This window comes from Scyliorhinus torazame, chromosome 27 (assembly GCF_047496885.1).
Source record: "Scyliorhinus torazame isolate Kashiwa2021f chromosome 27, sScyTor2.1, whole genome shotgun sequence".
Lineage (NCBI taxonomy): Eukaryota > Metazoa > Chordata > Chondrichthyes > Carcharhiniformes > Scyliorhinidae > Scyliorhinus > Scyliorhinus torazame.
In genome coordinates, this window is record NC_092733.1 from 25,464,974 (window position 1) to 25,480,047 (window position 15,074).

The 15,074-nt window shown below is 51.2% G+C and overlaps 1 protein-coding gene across 3 annotated transcripts in view; it reads right to left on the minus strand.

Moving 5' to 3' along the window:
* LOC140403319 (adhesion G protein-coupled receptor E3-like) overlaps positions 1 to 15,074 on the minus strand; it is a 122,686-nt gene that overhangs the window by 52,643 nt on the left and 54,969 nt on the right. For all 3 annotated transcript variants that reach the window (XM_072491166.1, XM_072491168.1, XM_072491167.1), the window contains 3 exons: positions 10,344 to 10,493; positions 6,074 to 6,214; positions 2,527 to 2,594 (listed from right to left, as the gene is read on the minus strand). In XM_072491166.1, coding sequence (XP_072347267.1) covers positions 2,527 to 2,594; positions 6,074 to 6,214; positions 10,344 to 10,493 — 359 coding nt within the window. The remainder of the gene's footprint in view (positions 1 to 2,526; positions 2,595 to 6,073; positions 6,215 to 10,343; positions 10,494 to 15,074) is intronic.

Below are 15,074 nucleotides of genomic sequence, written 5' to 3' on the forward strand. Positions count from 1 at the left end.
GTCCCCGGGACCTGATGGGATTTATCCTCGGATTCTCTGGGAGGCCAGGGAAGAGATTGCTGGACCTTTGGCTTTGATTTTTATGTTATCATTGGCTACAGGAATAGTGCCAGAGGACTGGAGGACAGCAAATGTGGTCCCTTTGTTCAAAAAGGGGAGCAGAGACAACCCCGGCAACTATAGACCGGTGAGCCTCACGTCTGTAGTGGGTAAAGTCTTGGAGGGGATTATAAGAGACAAGATTTATAATCATCTAGATAGGAATAATATGATCAGGGATCGTCAGCATGGCTTTGTGAAGGGTAGGTCATGCCTCACAAACCTTATTGAGTTCTTTGAGAAGGTGACTGAACAGGTAGACGAGGGTAGAGCAGTTGATGTGGTGTATATGGATTTCAGCAAAGCGTTTGATAAGGTTCCCCACGGTAGGCTATTGCAAAAAATACGGAGGCTGGGGATTGAGGGTGATTTAGAGATGTGGATCAGAAATTGGCTAGCTGAAAGACAGAGGGTGGTGGTTGATGGGAAATGTTCAGAATGGAGTACAGTCACAAGTGGAGTACCACAAGGATCTGTTCTGGGGTCGTTGCTGTTTGTCATTTTTATCAATGACCTAGAGGAAGGCGCAGAAGGGTGGGTGAGTAAATTTGCAGACGATACTAAAGTCGGTGGTGTTGTCGATAGTGTGGAAGGATGTAGCAGGTTACAGAGGGATATAGATAAGCTGCAGAGCTGGGCTGAGAGGTGGCAAATGGAGTTTAATGTAGAGAAGTGTGAGGTGATTCACTTTGGAAGGAATAACAGGAATGCGGAATATTTGGCTAATGGTAAAGTTCTTGAAAGTGTGGATGAGCAGAGGGATCTAGGTGTCCATGTACATAGATCCCTGAAAGTTGACACCCAGGTTGATAGGGTTGTGAAGAAGGCCTATGGAGTGTTGGCCTTTATTGGTAGAGGGATTGAGTTCCGGAGTCGGGAGGTCATGTTGCAGCTGTACAGAACTCTGGTACGGCCGCATTTGGAGTATTGCGTACAGTTCTGGTCAACGCATTTTAGGAAGGACGTTGAGGCTTTGGAGCGGGTGCAGAGGAGATTTACCAGGATGTTGCCTGGTATGGAGGGAAAATCTTATGAAGAAAGGCTGATGGACTTGAGGTTGTTTTCGTTGGAGAGAAGAAGGTTAAGAGGAGACTTAATAGAGGCATACAAAATGATCAGGGGGTTGGATAGGGTGGACAGTGAGAGCCTTCTCCCGCGGATGGATATGGCTGGCACGAGGGGACATAACTTTAAACTGAGGGGTAATAGATATAGGACAGAGGTCAGAGGTAGGTTCTTTACGCAAAGAGTAGTGAGGCCGTGGAATGCCCTACCTGCTACAGTAGTGAACTCGCCAACATTGAGGGCATTTAAAAGTTTATTGGATAAACATATGGATGATAATGGCATAGTGTAGGTTAGATGGCTTTTGTTTCGGTGCAACATCGTGGGCCGAAGGGCCTGTACTGCGCTGTATTGTTCTATGTTCTGTGTTCTATGTTCTCTTCAGTCCTCTGTAGTTCCAGAAAAACAGCCCCCAGAGGCTTTCTGGAGAGAGAGTCAGTCCTCTGATGCGACCATCAATTCACTCAAAGACACGAGTAGAAGTAAACCGTGGTTTTAATCAGCTTAGAACAGTGCCTGCCTGCGACTGGTACAATACTGTGAACCGCCTACAGGTCAACTGCTCTTTATACTTCCTTTCAAGGGAAGGAGCCATGGGCAAAGTCCGTACAGGCCCCAACATATCCCCCTGTGGGTGAAGCCACACAATTGCCAATAGGTGGAGCCCACAAGGTCAACAACATAACATAGCTGTAACACAATGGCAGAACATGATACTAATACATTGGTGAATTACTAGTACTATACATTCACCACACCCTCACAGAGGCCTTCCGGAGAGAGTTAGTTGGATCTTCCTGGAGAGAGTTAGCTGGATCTTTCTTTCCCCTTGCTGCCAGAACCAAAACTGGAACTGAACTCAAACTCAAATTGGGCCTCTGACAAGCATTCCAGTGCGATCAGCTCCAATCGCCACCTGTCACGGGGCAGACCACAGCCTTTTGAGCTAATTCCTTGACCACAGGCCAATCACTCAAACCGAAGCCCAACCCATCTCTCTGTCACTGATGCCATCCAGTCTGCAGCTTCTGTTTAAACCAGCACAGCCTTCCGGATTCTTCCTGCTTGAATGAAAGATACAGGCTGCTTGCCTTAAAGTCACAAGTCCATTAATCATCCATGGATCAAAAACGCAACAACAAAAAGAAAAGAAAGGGGAGAGAAGGAAAACAACAGGAAGGATCCACCGTAGATAAACCTGTTGCACATTTAGAAACTCGTATCACCTCTGCTTTGCTCTGAGGAAAATCACGCGTATAAAATAAAGTGTTAACTCCACTGGGCTTGCCAGTGCGGCTTACATCCCCGGAACGGAGCGAAGATAAATAACATCAAAGTGAAGGAAAATGGGAGGTGGCCTACCTGCAGTGACCCCATCTCCAAAGTTGTGGGTGGACATTCGATATAGTCATCAGAAGGGCAGTCAAATTCTGGTGAGGGGACAGTGAAAACAGGGCACAAATTTCAACATTGGGCGGCAGTAGTTTCACAGATCCAAAAAATATCAACCCACAATTCCACAAAGACGTCAAGGGTCCATGAATCTGTGCTAGACTGATCCTCTGGAAATAAACTCTGGAGTGTGTTGGGTCAAGAGTTTGAAAAGAATGCATGGCGGCAAAGAGCCTCCTTGACGAAGCTTTTGACCAAATATGTGCAGGTTAGGTGGATTGGCTGTGCTAAATTGCCCCTAGGTGGGGTTGCAGGGATAGGGTGGGGGTTGGGCTAGGTAGGGTGTTCTTTCGGAGGGTCGATGCAGTCTTGATGGGCCGAATGGCCTCCTTCTGCACTGTGGGATTCTATGATTCTGTGACTTGGCCTACAGTCTACAAATTCCGTCCACTGTACCTTAGCGCAGCTTGCTACCGCCAAAGGGTGCTATATTAATCATAGAGGTTAGAATTGACAGTGCAGAAGGAGGTCATTCAGCCCATCGAGTCTGCACTGGCCCTTGGAGAGAGCACTTAAGCCCCACACTTCTACCCTATCCCCTTTATCCCCTTAAGGGCAGCACGGTAGCATTGTGGATAGCACATTTGCTTCACAGCTCCAAGGTCCCAGGTTCGATTCCCGGCTTGGGTCACTGTCTGTGCGGAGTCTGCACGTTCTCCCCGTGTGTGCGTGGGTTTCCTCCGGGTGCTCCGGTTTCCTCCCACAGTCCAAAGATGTGCAGGTTAGGTGGATTGGCCACGCTAAAAACCCACGCAGACACGGGGAGAACGTGCAGTCTCCGCACAGACAGTGACCCGAGCCGGGAATCGCACCTGGGACCCTGGAGCTGTGAAGCAACTGTGCTAACCACTATGCTACCGTGGTGCCCAAGAAATTCTGTGTAATCTCCTCCAGCCCAACACCCCACTGGGACAGCCTCGCTCCTCCAAGTCTGACCCGTTGAGTCGCCGCCGATTTTAATCGCTCCACCATTGAAGGACGGGCCTTCGGTTGCCTGGGCCCTACCCTCTCCGCATCCCTCTGCCTCTCTACTTCGCTTTCCTCCCTCAGGACACTTCCTAGGGCCTACCGCCTTGACCAAACCTGACTTATTGGGCAGGATTTTGCGGCCCGGCCTATCGCTCCCACCCGGCGGCGGGAGCTAGCCACGAGATCTTTGGGTCCCGTCACTGCCTATGGGGTTTTCCGTGTTCCGGACCCTCCACCACTGGGGAGTGCGCCGCATTGGGGGAGGGGGCGGGTGGGATCGCTATTGGCGGGACTGGAACTTCCCACCAGCAGAAAGGGCTGGAAAACATCAGCCTAAATCTCCTTCTATGGCTCAGTGCCATACTTTAGGTATATTTCGTTTTGAAATTCTCGAGTGAGATCCTTTCGAGTGAGGGCTGGTTTAGCACACTGGGCTAAATCGCTGGCTTTTAAAGCAGACCAAGGCAGGCCAGCAGCACGGTTCAATTCCTGTTCCAGCCTCCCCGAACAGGCGCCGGAATGTGGCGACTAGGGGCTTTTCACAGTAACTTCATTGAAGCCTACTTGTGACAATAAGCGATTTTCATTTCATTTCATTACATTAGAAGTGCTGTTTAAATGTAACATGGGAACGTGGGGATTAGGAGCAGAAGTCGGCAATTCAGCTCTTCGAGCCTGCTCCGACATTCAATCAGATCATGGCTAATCTCTTCCTGGTCTCAAATTCACCTCCCACCTGTTCCCCATACCCCTTTAATCCGTTTTCATAAATGCATCTATCTCCCCCTTGAAACCATTTAATGACTCAGACCCCACCGCACTACGGGGAAGCGAGTTCCACAAATCCACCACCCTCTGCGAGAAGTAGTTCCTCCTCAACTCAGTTCTAAATCTACCGCCTCTCAACCTATATCTGTGACCTCTCGGTCTCGATTGCCCCACAAGGGGGAACATTTGGTCCACATTTACGTTATCGATCCCTCTTAGTATTTTATACACCTCGATCAGATCCCCTCTCATCCTTCTGAACTCCAGCGAGTTTTAATCCCTCCTCATAAATCAACCCTTTCATCCCCGGGATCGATCTGGTGACCCTCCTCTGAACTGCCTCCAATGCCACCACATCCTTCCTCAAATAAAGGGGTCAAAACTGGACACAATGCTCCAGATGTGGTCTCACCAACACCCTATACAATTGCAACAACAGGTTGTTGTGGCGCTTGCCGTTGTTCCATAGTTTTGTTTGGCCAGGCATGACTGCACCTAATAATAATAATAATAATAATAATAATAATGCAGGCGAGCTCTGGCCAGCTCCTGTTTCCAGCAGTATGATAGTTTGAACGACACTGTCTATAATGTGACCCATGCAGATGTTTGAGATCAGAGAGGTTGAGACTGATCTTCTCAGAGAGCAGGCTAAGAAGAGGTTTATTGGAGGTGTATAAAACCATGAGGGGACTGGACGGAGGAGACAGAGCGAAACTGTAAAAAGATCGAGAACGACGGGGCACAGATTTTAACTGATTTGCAAAAGAGGCAAATGAGATGTGAGAAAAAACCTTTTCACCCAGCGAGCGGTTGGGTCCGGAATGCACTGTCTGCAAGTGTGGTGGAGGCCCGTTCCATCGAGGCAGTGGAGAGGGCGTTGGATGATTATTTGAATGGAGACAATGTGCAGGGGTGCGGGGAAAAGGCAGGGGAATGGGCACCAAGTCACAATGCTCGTTTGGAGAGCTAGTGCAGACACAATGGGCCGAATGGCCTCCTTCTGAGCCAAAACAATTCCGAGTGATTCTGAGGCCCTGAGATGCTTCCTGTAAATGGTGGCTCCTGTTTTTCCGATGCATCTTTTCTCCATCGTGTGCGCGGGCGGGTCTCACAGGGAATGGGAAGGGGTTGCAAACATTTGCGCTTAAACTGGGCTGCGGTAAGGGACGTTTAACTCCTTCGGGGAAATGGGTGCTCTCAGAGTTAGAATTGAGATGGGAGGCTTAGCAACCCGATTCTGCTCTGCTGCCTTGTTTCCCAGGACCTTGAGTGAGGCGGCCTTGGCATCTGCCTGAATTGGGTTGAGAACCTCAGGAACGCGTGAACGTAGGAAAGTCCAATGACGTGCGGGTTAGGTGGGATTACGGGGGATAGGGTCTCGGTAGGGTGCTCTCTCAGAGGGCTTCCTCTCACAGTCCAAAGATGTGCAGTTGAGGTGGATTGGCCACGCTAAAGTTGCCCCTTAGTGTCCAAGAGGGGCTACGGGGATAGGGAGGGAGGGCGGAGGGAGTCATAGGCCGAGTTAGAATGTTCTTTTGGAGTGTCGGTGCAGACTCGATGGGCCGAAAGGTTCAGCAAGCAGGGATTCTATGGTTTTGTATCTTGTCCACGTGATGGCAGTCTGAGCAGTGAGGCGCTGCACTCGTCCGTCAGCCTTGCAGCTGAAGGAGGGAAAACAGACAAATGGAAACTGGCAAAATAAATTAAAAAGTCTTACCGACGCAGGAATCGCTGCGATTCAGTCTGGTGCCCCCGGATGTTGATATGAAGCCAGGGTTACAGGTGCAGGTAAAACTCCCCTGTGTGTTGCTGCAGTTTGCATTCGAACTGCACGGGTTCCGAAGACACTCGTCAGTATCTGGAAGGAAGAAGTGGACATTATCGGACTGCACGGTAACTGAAATGAAATGAAATGAAAATCGCTTACTGTCACAAGTAGGCTTCAAATGAAGTTACTGTGAAAAGCCCCTAGTCGCCACATCCCGGCGCCTGTTCGGGGAGGCTGGTACGGGAATTGAACCCACGCTGCTGGCCTGCCTTGGTCTGCTTTCAAAGCCACCGATTTAGCCCTGAGACTCCCATTATACCGGCCCAAATCCCCTGGCCGTTCCCGCCGGTAGAATCTTCCCGCTCTGCTGACAGGGACCGCCCCCCCCCCCTGTCGTCGTGGTTTCCCTGACGATGGAGGGCGCAACCAACGGCAAAATCCGTAAGGGCATCCCTGACGGACAATGGCGGCAGTGGAAGATGAACGATTGCAAAATGGGGTTGAACAGTGCAGCAGAAAGATGGCCGATGGCCGTCACATTGAAGGCCAGAGGTTCAAAATGTATTTTCTTAAAACTTTACGCATTCTGATTTCTGATGCTGTTTACGGTTTTCTGCGCTCATGTACACATGCAGGGTTATTAAAGTTTAAAGTTTCACCAAATGCACCATGCCCATGGTGTGTTATGTCTACGCGGGGTGTTCGGGCTGCTGTAGCAACGCGGATGTTGTACTTCAGAGCTATGGATAGTGTCCATAGTGTCCTTCCACTCACATGACTGTCCAGGAGTCTCTCCCGCTCATACCGCCAGCCATTGGCGTGTTTGGAAGGATTTGCAAGGTCGCCATGGCGGCACGGTGGTTAGCACTGCTGCCTCGCAGCGCCAGGGACCGGGTTCGATCGCAACCTTGGGTGACTGTCTATGTGGAATTTTCTCCTTCTCCCCGTGTCTGGGTGGGTTTCCTCCGGGCACTCCGGTTTCCTCGTGGGTTGGGTGGATTGGCCACACTAATTTGCCCCTTAGTGTTCAAAAGGTTATGTGGGGGTCAAGGACGAGGGCGTAGGCAAAGGCCTAGGTCGGGTGCTCTTTCCGAGGATTAGTGCAGAATCGATGGGTCAAGTGACCTCCTTCTGCACTGTCGGCATTCTACGATCCTGTGACACACACAACCTGTTTGGCCGCATTACGAACGTACCCCTAGATGCATATCCTAGAATCTACAGTGCAGAAGGAGGCCATTCGGCCCATCGAGTCTGCACCGGCTCTTAGAAAGAGCACCCTACCCCAAGGTCAACACCTCCACCCTATCCCCATAACCCAGTAACCCCACCCAACACTAAGGGCAATTTAGCATGGCCAATCCACCGAACCTGCACATCTTTGGACTGTGGGAGGAAACCGGAGCACCCGGAGGAAACCCACGCACACACGGGGAGAACGTGCAGACTCCGCACAGGCAGTGACCCAAGCCGGAATCGAACCTGGGACCCTGGAGCTGTGAAGCAATTGTGCTATCCACAATGCTACCGTGCTGCTATTAAGATCTAGGGGTGGGACTCGAACCCAGAGCTTCTGGACCAGAGGCCAGGACACTAACCCACTGCACCACAAGAACTCCCCAGAAGCACGGTAGCATAGTGGATAGCACAATTGCTTCACAGCCCCAGAGGCACAGGTTCGATTCCGGCTTGGGTCACTGTCTGTGCGGAGTCTGCACATCCTCCCGTGTGTGCGTGGGTTTCCTCCGGGTGCTCCAGTTTCCTCCCACAGTCCAAAGATGTGCAGGTTAGGTGGATTGGCCACGCTAAATTGCCCTTAGTGTTGGGTGGGGTTAAAGATGTGCAGGTTAGGTGGATTGGCCATGATAAATTGCCCTTAGTGTCCAAAATTGCCCTTAGTGTTGGGTGGGGTTACTGGGTTATGGTGATAGGGTGGAGGTGTTGACCTTGGGTGGGTGCTCTTTCCAAGAGCCGGTGCAGACTCGATGGGCCGAATGGCATCCTTCTCCACTGTAAATTCTATGATGAAGCACTCTGCAAAAATCTTGTTAAAACGACCCAATAAACCAGCAGGACCAACTTTAATCTCCATTACCCCATGCAAAGAACCACATTCAGGGCATCGTCATGCGGCAAATTCAGGCGGATTCAGTTCTGCCTGAGTTTTGCCTCTATTTTTTATTTTCTGAGCGCTTCCAGCAGGGGAGGGGAAAATGACCCCATCACCACCAGGTAAGAATTCATTAGCACCATACAGCATAGCCCCACTCCGAAAACAGGAACACAAAATCATGGCTGACACTGCAGTGCAGAGGGAGTGCCGCAGTGCCCGAGGTGCCGAAGAGTCATGAAACTGAGGCCTCAGGGAGACGGAAAAGACTCAATTTCGATGGGAGAACGGAGGAGTTCCCTGCTCCTCCACCCCCCCCCCCGCCCCCCCCCCCCCCCCATCCCCCGACGCTATCCTCCACCCCATGTCCAGATCACTAGTTACCCTGCAAGCTGCAGTGCTAAAAGAAACAAGTGGCAGAACTTTCTCTGGGAGTGTACCCCTGCCCATGGGTTTCCCAGGGACGTGGGGCGACTTCAATGGGAATTCCCACCGCCAGGAAACATGCAGCTGGGAGGACAGAGAATCCCGGCCAAGGTATCTGGGTCATGATCTCAGTGCTGTTGGCGCGATCCTGCTCGGTGCAGACGTGTGCTTCCTACAATGAAATCGATGACCAAACTTTCAAGGGGCCTTCATTGGCTGAAAGTCACTCTGGGATGTCCTCCGGTTGCAGACTCGGCGCAAGTCCTTCTCCTTATCTCCCAGATAAATTGAGCCAGATTCTCACGTGCCCTCGTGTTCGGCTAGCCAGTCTTTTCAGACAGGAGTCAGGGCGGCACGGTAGCACAGTGGTCAGCACTGTGGCTTCACAGCGCCAGGGTCCCGGATTCGATCCCCGGCTTGGGTCACTGTCTGTGCGGAGTCTGCATATCCTCCCCGTGTCTGAGTGTGTTTCTTCCGGTTTCATCCCAAAGGTCCCGAAAGACGTGCTTGTTAGGTGAATTGGACATTCTGAATTCTCCCTCCGTGTACCCGAACAGGCGCCGGAATGTGGCGACTAAGGGCTTTTCACAGTAACTTCATTGCGGTGTTAATGTAAGCCTACTTGTGACAATAATGAAGATTAAATTATATTATTCAGCTAAAGGAGACTTGGCACGGATGCCTGCTGCTTGAGCAACCTTCGTTTGCTGCTACAAGTGTTTTGCAGACAACCGAGAGAGTTTTACATGTGAAGGGAGTTTGTTGGAGGGAATGTGGTCTGGTTGTTTTACCACAGCTGCGTCAGTCATGTCTCGGTGGGCAGCACTCTCGCCTCTGAGTCAGGGCCTTGTGGCTGCTGCTTTGTGTACACTGAGAGCGTGGTCGCTGACTTCTCACAGGTGTATGAGATCTGTCTGACTGAGACAGACTGTACTCTTACTCTGCTTTAAGCTAGTTTATTAATAGTATACAGGTCAGGTTTTCCATGCGCCCCCACCACACCGCCCGCGCCCACATGGCATATATTCCGGCAACGGAGGTGGCCCACCTTTCACCGGCAGCGGAATCTTCCAGTCTGACCAATTTTGCGTGGCGTGCAACCTCCTCCCCTGGGGAATGCACCATTGGCGGAACTGGAAGATTTCACCTGGTGGGAAGAGCTGGAAAATTTCAGCCTACATATAGTATATATCTATCATTGTAGTTATCCTGAGTACGGAATGTTCCATTCTCTCTCTCTCTCATTGGTAAGACCACACATGCAATACTGTGTTCAGTTCTGGTCACCCTTTTATCGGAAGGATATTGCTAAGCTAGAAAGAGTGCAGGAGAGATTTACGAGGATGCTATCAGGACTTGATGGTCTGAGTTGTAAGGAGAGGCTGGACAGACTGGGACCTGTTTCCCTGGAGCGTAGGAGGCTTAGGGGTGAACTTATAGAGGCCTATAAATAAATGAGGAGCATCGATAAGGTAGATAGTCAATATCTTTTCCCAAAGGTAGGGGAGTCTAGAACTAGAGGGCAGAGGTTTAAGGTGAGAGGGGAGAGATACAAAAGAGACCAGAGGGGAAACCTTTCCCTGGCTGAATAACTCATGAAAAAATGGTTTCAGGAAATCTCACGGTTAAGTTGCATTACCCCAAAACCTTTGGCCCAAGTTGAACCCCAAATGCTGCTTTTACCTCGGCATCCTCTCCTGTATCCAGTAAAATTGGTTTCACCGGTTGATCGGGCAAATCCTTTGTCGCACTCGCAGTAGTAACTCCCCTCAGTGTTATGACAGTTTGCGTTACGTCCACATATTGTTGGTGTCGTCTCACACTCATTATAATCTGTAAGAAAATATAGGACCATGGAACAATCTTCATTTCCAAAGTCTGCATTTGTTTTCATTGAATGTTGACGAATCGCTGAGAGTATAGAGTTCTACAATGTCCAACTCTCAAAGAAGGACAAAGAGAACAAGGAACAATACAGCACAGGAACAGGCCCTTCGGCCCTCCAAGCCTGTACCGGTCATGGTATCATCCTTGGCCAAAACCCTAAAGAACAATACAGCACAAGACCAGGCCCTTCGGCCCTCCAAGCGTGTACCGGTCATGGTATCATCCTTGGCCAAAACCCGAAAGAACAATACAGCACAGGAAGAGGCCCTGTGGACACCCTTCAGAAATAACAGAAGGACTTGTGTTTGTATAGCATCTTTCACAGCCTCGCCAGTGCCTTAAAGCCAACAAAGGGCTTTTGAAGTGCAGTCGCCGCTGTAACGTAGAAAGCGAGGCAGCTAATTTGTGCACAGCAAGCTCCCACGGCGAGCATGAAAACCCGGGTAGTCTGACTTTAATGTTCACTGAGGGGTGTACGGTAACAATGTGGGGGCCTCCTGCAGGGGCGGGGTGGGGGGGGGGGGTGGGGGGAGAGCGGGGGGGGGGGGGGGGTAAAAATGTCACAAGGTGAACGGGTTTAAAGACGGTGTTCCAGAGCGAGAGGCGAGATGGGTGAAGGCTCGAGGGTCAATTTCCCGGTCCCACCCGCCCATCCGCCACAGGAATCATGGTGGGCGCGAAGGACAATTTGCCGTACCACTCAAAGATGCGTTGACCTCGGGTGGGTATTTCTGCTCTTGGCGGCAGGGGAGTGACTAGAAGATCCCGTCCACAGTCAATGACAGTGGACGTTGACCTCGGGTGGGATGGGGATGTATTGTAAGGATGGAAGAACATTGGGTTGTTCGGAGTTCCAGAGAGAGAGGATTGTTACGGACAGAAGAGTGCGAGGCAGTAAAACTGCACTACTTTCCGATTACTGTCTTCTTTTCATAATACGGCATGACTATCACAATACCTGGAAACTAACATTATAAACAGCATGTTTTTGTTGCATGAACGCACAACTGCAAGGCATCTGCTGCCTTGTCGCAGCCTTCTCTAATATGTGTTGTCTCACCTTCAACTCCAGGTCAGGTGCTCCTCCCCCCGTGTAGGGCAGAGTGCACCGTATTGTATCCAATAGAGGACAGAGTGCACCATAATGTATCTGTTATAACCTGCCTGCTTACCATTGGCTGGGGACTAATGACAATCCCACAATCCTGTGGGAGTATGAGCTTCCCCAATGAGGGGGGGGGGGGTGGGGGGGCGGTGAAATCATTAGCAGACTCCCTGTATAAATAAAGCTGGCCAGTTTGGAACCAGCAGGAGGAGGTAGGCAGCAAGTGAGGCTGCTGCTGTTGTATATATATATGTTATTGTAAATAAATGTTATTTCTTTGTATCCTTGAAACTCGTGCTGGATTCTTCGTGGCCCTCACAAAACTAGCGATGAGGGTTAAAGTGAATAGCTGTCTACACTGCTGAAGCCACCTCCCTGGATTTTTGTTGGATACAGGTTGGAAGTTGTTTTCTATTATACCATGCCTCTGTACGGACGTTTGGATGTTTTTGATGCTGCGCTGAAAAGCTGGAACCAGTACACACAACGGATGCGTTACTATTTCCGGGAAAACAATATCACCGAAAACGAGCGCCAGGTGGTCATATTGCTCACCGCCTGCGGCCCGCATACGTTTGGAGTGATTAGGAGCCTTACGTACCCAGCTGCGCAGGACACCAAAACGTTTGATGAGCTTGTGAATACAGTGGGGCAGCATTTTAACCCAACCCCGTCCACGATAGTCCAGCGTTACCGGTTTAATACCGCTGAAAGAACCCCAGGAGAATCCCTTGCCGACTTTCTATCCAGGCTACGCAGAATTGCGGAGTACTGTGACTATGGTGAGACCTTGTCAGAAATGTTACGCGACCGTTTGGTTTGCGATATTAACAATGCGGCCACCCAGAGAAAGTTGTTAGCTCAGCCAACATTGACTTTTCAACAGGCCATTCAAATAGTCTTGTCCCGAGAGAGCGCAGAGCGAGGAGTACAGGAGCTACAGGGAATGGAAGTGCATGCCTTGGGGCGCAACCCCTTCCGTCCGAAAACGTCCCCCCGCACTCCTGCGGTACCTTGGGCGAGGCGACGTCCGGGTCGACGCCAGTGGCCGTCGGACATTCCTCCCCTAAGGGAGCCTTCTCCAGAACCAATGGATGAGGAGCTATGTCCGTGTCAGACTTGTAGGCGCTTACCCCGTCGCGGACGCCGGTCCTGGGGGCACCAGAGGCACCGTTGTTCCAACCGAAACTGGGACCAGCCCAGGGGCTGTACATTCCATGTGGATGAACCTGCGGCGACTACTCCTGAGGACGTGGAGACGGAGGACGACTGCCTGCAGCTGCATTGTGTGGCAGCTCCTCGTGTGGCCCCCATTAAGGTGACAGTACAGGTCAATGGTCACCCGCTTGAGATGGAGTTGGATACTGGCGCAGCGGTCTCCGTGATCGCCCAGAGGACATTCAACCGCATCAAGCAGGGTATACAGACCCTTACATCAACCGACACACAGGCCAGGTTGGCCACCTACACGGGGGAACCATTGGACATTGCAGGAACTACGATGACCCCTGTTGTTTATGGACGCTAGGAGGGGCGTTTCCCACTTATCGTGGTGCGCGGCCATGGGCCCAGCCTGTTGGGTCGGGACTGGTTGCGCCATTTGCGGTTGCAGTGGCAGCACATCCTCTAAACAGTTTCTGGAGGGTTGACTGAGGTGCTAGGACGATACCCAGATGTATTCCTGCCCGGTTTGGGGAAAATAAAAGGGGCCATAGCCCATATCCAAGTCGAACCAGGAGCCACGCCGCGCTATTTCCGGGCGCGCCCAGTGTCTTACGCCTTGCTCGAGAAGGTGGAAGGGGAGCTCGCTTGTTTGGAAACTTTGGGTATTATCAGGCCCGTCCGTTTCGCTGACTGGGCAGCACCAATTGTACCTGTAATGAAGCCAGATGCCACAGTTCGCTTGTACGGCGACTATAAACTTACAGTGAATACGGCTTCCCGACTCGACCGATATCCAATGCCTCGCATAGAGGATCTCTACGCAAAGCTTGCAGGTGGACTCGCATTCACAAAATTAGATATGAGTCACGCCTACCTACAGTTGGAGCTGGACCCTGCCTCCTGACCATATGTAACGATTAATACACACCGGGGCCTGTATGAATATACACGGTTGCCCTTTAGAGTATCCTCTGCCTGCGCTATTTTTCAACAGGTTATGGAGGGCATTTTGAGAGGTTTACCACGTGTTGCTGTCTACTTAGATGACGTTTTGATCACAGGGACGTCGGAGCAGGAACATTTGGAAAATCTGGAGGCTCTCCTTAGATGCTGTTCGGAGGCTGGAGTCCGTTTACGTCGTACAAAGTGCGTCTTTCAGGCGAAGGAAGTAGTCTACCTGGGTTATCGGGTGGACCCCAAAGGTTTGCACCCCGTCGCAGAGAATGTGCAAACAGGCCCCCGCCCCGACTGACACTTCGCATCTTCGTTCATTTCTCGGCCTCGTAAACTATTACGGGAAGTTCCTCCCCAATCTGGCAACTACGCTGGCCCCCTTGCACCTTCTGCTAAACGAAAATCACACCTGGGTTTGGGGTCAACCGCAAGAAACCGCTTTCCGGCGGGTAAAACTAGGTCTGGGTTACTAACCCACTATGATCCTGGAAAGCCTTTGCTCGTCACATGTGATGCATCCCCGTATGGTATTGGGGCCATCCTGTCCCACAAGATGGAGAACGGGGCCGAGCGGCCGATAGCTTTCGCCTCCCGCACATTGACTGCAGCGGAGAAAAAGTACGCGCAGATCGAGAAGGAGGGCCTGGCAGTGGTCTTTGCGGTGAAACGTTTCCACTATCGTGACTGATCATAAGCCTCTGCTGGGACTTTTCAGAGAGGATAAGCCAATACCGCCCATTGCTTCCGCACGGATCCAGCGCTGGGCTTTGTTGCTTGCTGCATACGAGTATTCTCTGGAGCACAAACCAGGAACGCAAATAGCGAATGCCGACTCACTGAGCCGATTGACTTTATCGACCGGCCCCATGTCGACCCCCACGACCGGTGAGGTGGTTGCAACCCTAAATTTTATGGACACCTTGCCTGTCACAGCATCACAGATCCGTGAGTGGACCCAGACGGAGCCAATCCTGTCAAAGGTTCGACACATAGTCCTGTATGGTGGGCAGCATAGACAGCTCCCAGGCGATTTGCGGGCATTTTCCTCCAAGCTGTCAGAATTCAGCGTGGAAGACGGCATCCTCTTGTGGGGGACGCGTGTGATTGTCCCGGAAAAAGGACAGGAGCTGACACTAAGAGACTTGCACAATGGGCATCCAGGTGTGACCAAAATTAAAATGTTGGCCCGGAGTTATGTTTGGTGGGCCAGGCCTCGACGCTGACATTGAGAAGGTGGCCCAAAACTGCTCCATTTGTCATGGGCATCAGAAGCTTCCGCCGGCCGCGCCCCTACATCACTGGGA